Here is a 3,443-nt window from a genome sequence, read left to right as displayed (position 1 = left end):
AAGAATTTAGTCCTACTATTCATGAATCTTTGATATCCAGTATTAATCGGCTGTGTAAATCAACACCTCAGGTTTTTCATTTGTAATTTTAACCATATTTATCTCTTTCGTAAATGAAGCTGAGGTATTTCTGCAATAGAATATATATACAAAAGAAATGAAGAAAAAACATATGTGTGCACTTTTGTGTTGTTTGTTATCATTCCTGTGTATGCACTCCAAAGCTTGATACAGGGGAAATAAGAGTTAACACTTCTAAAAAAATAATCTATGTGAAATAACATAAAAATTAAAACAGCTCTTTAGATTAGATCACTACCGCCGTATATTTGTGCGCTCATCAAAGATACTATTTTATCCTTAAAAAAAAAAGATGTTATTTTATTTTATTATAATAGATCAACCTTGAAAAGTCTGGCAAATATATGTATACCAATCAGATCACGATTGCAAGAAAAGATAACGATGGAAGCCGATAATTTTCGTACTGTGCACAAAAGTTATCTTAATTCCAAAACGACGTGTACCATATCGTGAATTATTGATCACTATGTCCTTTGAATATGTATTTTACAACGATACATCGAGTTTGTGGCGAACTAAGCTAACAAAAGCTAAAAAGTGAAAGAAGATGGGGCCAAAGTCAATTTCACCCATTTCCATCCTCCCATTTTCTGTCTAGAACGTTAGCCACCAAAGAATCTCAGATATTTACAGAAATGCCAATCCTTCACAAAACCAAAATCACCAAACACTAACTATCCATCCCTACGCATTTCTCTAAACTCCTTTTGAATTTGAACTAAACCCTTCATCGCCCGTATCCGTACCCGCTGGGATGACCCGGGAACCGGAACCCGTACGGGTCCGATGACATGGCAAACCCCTGAGAGTTCTGCTGAAAGAACCCGGAGTTGTTGTTATTGGTGTTAAGCTGCTGATCAGCTAGTCTCTGCTGAGTCCTGAAGCCGCTCTGAACCTCCTCTTCCACGTGGCGAAATGACGGGACCGAAGGGACGTACACGTCACCGTGTCCGAGCCCGGCAAAAGACTGCTGGGCCGGAGCGGGCTCGGGCCCAGGAGCCAGCCCGGCGAGAGTGGCCCAATCGAAGTTTCCTGAGCCCAGCTTCAGAAGGCCCGCTAGCTTGTCCTCGCCACCGGCGAGAGCCTTTAAGGAGTTGACACGTGGCAGAGGGAGGTAACGTTCGTCGATCGACGGTAGAGATTCGAGGACTTCGTCGAGGTGTGAAGAGGACGACGAAGATGAACCGTCGTGGCTGTATTTCTGTTCTTTTCCGCTCAATCCCATCGTCTTCAGAGCACCCGAACCCGAATTCTTCTTGTATATCCGGCACAGAACCCATTCATCCAACTACAACAACAACAACAAAAAATCAAAGAAAAAATTAATAAGTTTATTAGATGAATGAAAAAAGGCCAAGACTAGGAGATTGATAGAGAGTATTACCTTAGTGCTACCGGTTTTTCTTGAAGGTTCGAAGAGGCGATACTCGTGCATGATCCAATTAGTCTTGGTTCCTTTTGGAGCTTTGCCGATATAGAAGACCAGCGCTTTCTTAATCCCAACTCTGCGACCTTCGGTGGTGATGACCTTGTCGGTCCCGGTGGCTTTCCAGTACCCGGTTCCTGCCACCCGGTTCGGTCGTGACCCGTTCGGGTATTTCCGGTCCCGAGGGCTGAAGAAGTACCACTCTTTTTCCCCGAATATCGCCTTGCCTGAAATAATTACATTCAACTAACTAGATCAGCTATGAATACAATTGTGTGGAGAAAGAAGAGTAGATATGCGTAATAAAAGATGGACTTACTCGGCAAAACCCAAGGATCGAACTTGTAGAGATCGATTTCGGCGATGATTGGGAGGCTGAAATGGTGACCGGCGACTTTGCGGCACAAGTATTGTACTAGAAGCTCTTCGTCGCTTGGAAAGAAGCGAAATCCTGGTGGCAAGCTTAGCTGAGAAAGCGGGTCTGTTTCTGCGACTCCCATTTTGGCTTTTCTTTTTTCTTTTCTGTTCTTTTTTTGCGGCTGGGTTTCGAAGAGAGAGAGAGAGAGAGAGAGAGAGAGAGAGAGAAAAGATCTAGATTTTTATTGTATTGAGGTATTAAATCTTTTTCTTTTTTCAATTACCCACATTTGGCCGGTTATATATAGGGAGTGGGGGAGGGTAGCGGGATAAGTACGGTCGTCCTTGTCTTAATACGATTGGTTGGTTTTAGTGGGACCGACTTAAGTTTACAGCTAATTGAAATTGGCCACGTGCTCAATCACGCCTTTTTCATAAGTTGGACGTATTCATTCATTCTGCGGCCGACCTTATCCGGTGACGATCGGATTAATCGCTTTTCTCTCTCTCTGTTTCGGTGCATTGAACCATATCGATATCACACTCTTGTGTTGTGACTCACCTCCATGAGAGTCCACCGCGTGTCCCTTGCTCACTAAACCTTCTAGAATGTTTTTCTCTCCCCAAATTTTGCACTCGTTTCTCCAAATTTTTTTTTTTTCATCGGACGGTAAATTGTAAGATAGTATAGAACTATAGATGATTTTTATGTTTCGTTTTTCTTTTGTTAATTTATTTCTGAGCGTAAAGTTTGACCATATTAATTAACAGCTGTATACTTTTGTTTCTTAGTGCGCAGTTTGTTATTATTATTATTATTATTATTATTATTATTAAAATTATTATTATTATTTATAAATAAAGGTAAAAGTAAAACATTTGATGGTGTGCAAGCGTTTCTCACGCGTGTGGTAAAGGTGGTCCATCGGCCGTCGGAGACGGAGAGTTTAACACGTGTCACAACGCAGGATTAGTTTCGTGGATGAGTTAGGCTGGAATTTTCGTCAAAATGACAAAGGTGTGATATCGAAAGGAAAAACAAAAAAAGTTTCATTATCAACGTGGCTTAGTTTCTCGTCACACGTCAGCATCGTCATGTCACGCTTTTGCAATTATAATTTTTTTTCTTCTGTGGAGCGTACGTACGTGTGATTTGTGTGGTGTGTATGGAATTAGAGTTTCTTTCACTCATCAACAACTTTAGATCTAGCTTACAAGTTTTATTTTATACGTGTATAAAAAAATTAGTGAATTAGGTCAAACGTTGAAAGTACTAAATCTTTTTTCTGAATATTTGTATTTTTTATTTTGTGAAACATGGACGATTTTAATTCGCGGTCATTTTTCGCCTTTCCTTTAGTTTTTGGAGTATAGTCTATAGTGGATAGGAAATAAAAGAACAATATATATAATTTAATTAATAGAATCTATTATTAATATGAAAGGTCAAAATGGCTTGCACGTAGAGTGATTCTTGTTTTTCCGTTACTTTTTTATTTATTGCGATTTCGTAATAGTCAGAGTCTGAAAAAATCTTAAAGGAGAGAAAATAAAGGTCGGTCAATTGATACCTAAT

The 3,443-nt window shown here is 39.8% G+C and overlaps 1 protein-coding gene across 1 annotated transcript; it reads right to left on the bottom strand.

The window, feature by feature from the left end:
• Positions 1–529: 529 nt before the first annotated feature.
• On the bottom strand, positions 530–2,137 carry LOC149401719 (NAC domain-containing protein 72-like). Its single transcript, XM_089611122.1, has 3 exons — positions 1,830–2,137; positions 1,469–1,737; positions 530–1,372 (listed from the first exon to the last, which is right to left on the bottom strand). Exons 1-3 carry the CDS (start codon positions 2,008–2,010, stop codon positions 812–814), a joined length of 1,011 nt encoding a protein of 336 aa, XP_089467248.1. The 5' UTR covers positions 2,011–2,137; the 3' UTR covers positions 530–811.
• Positions 2,138–3,443: the final 1,306 nt, after the last annotated feature.

The sequence above is a fragment of the Urtica dioica genome, chromosome 4 (genome assembly GCF_054948205.1).
Source record: "Urtica dioica subsp. dioica isolate 48M chromosome 4, U.dioica_male_clone48M_v1_H2, whole genome shotgun sequence".
Taxonomy (NCBI): Eukaryota; Viridiplantae; Streptophyta; class Magnoliopsida; order Rosales; family Urticaceae; genus Urtica; species Urtica dioica.
The sequence above is the reverse complement of the archived record's forward strand: the minus strand, read 5'-3'. Positions and strand labels throughout refer to the sequence as shown.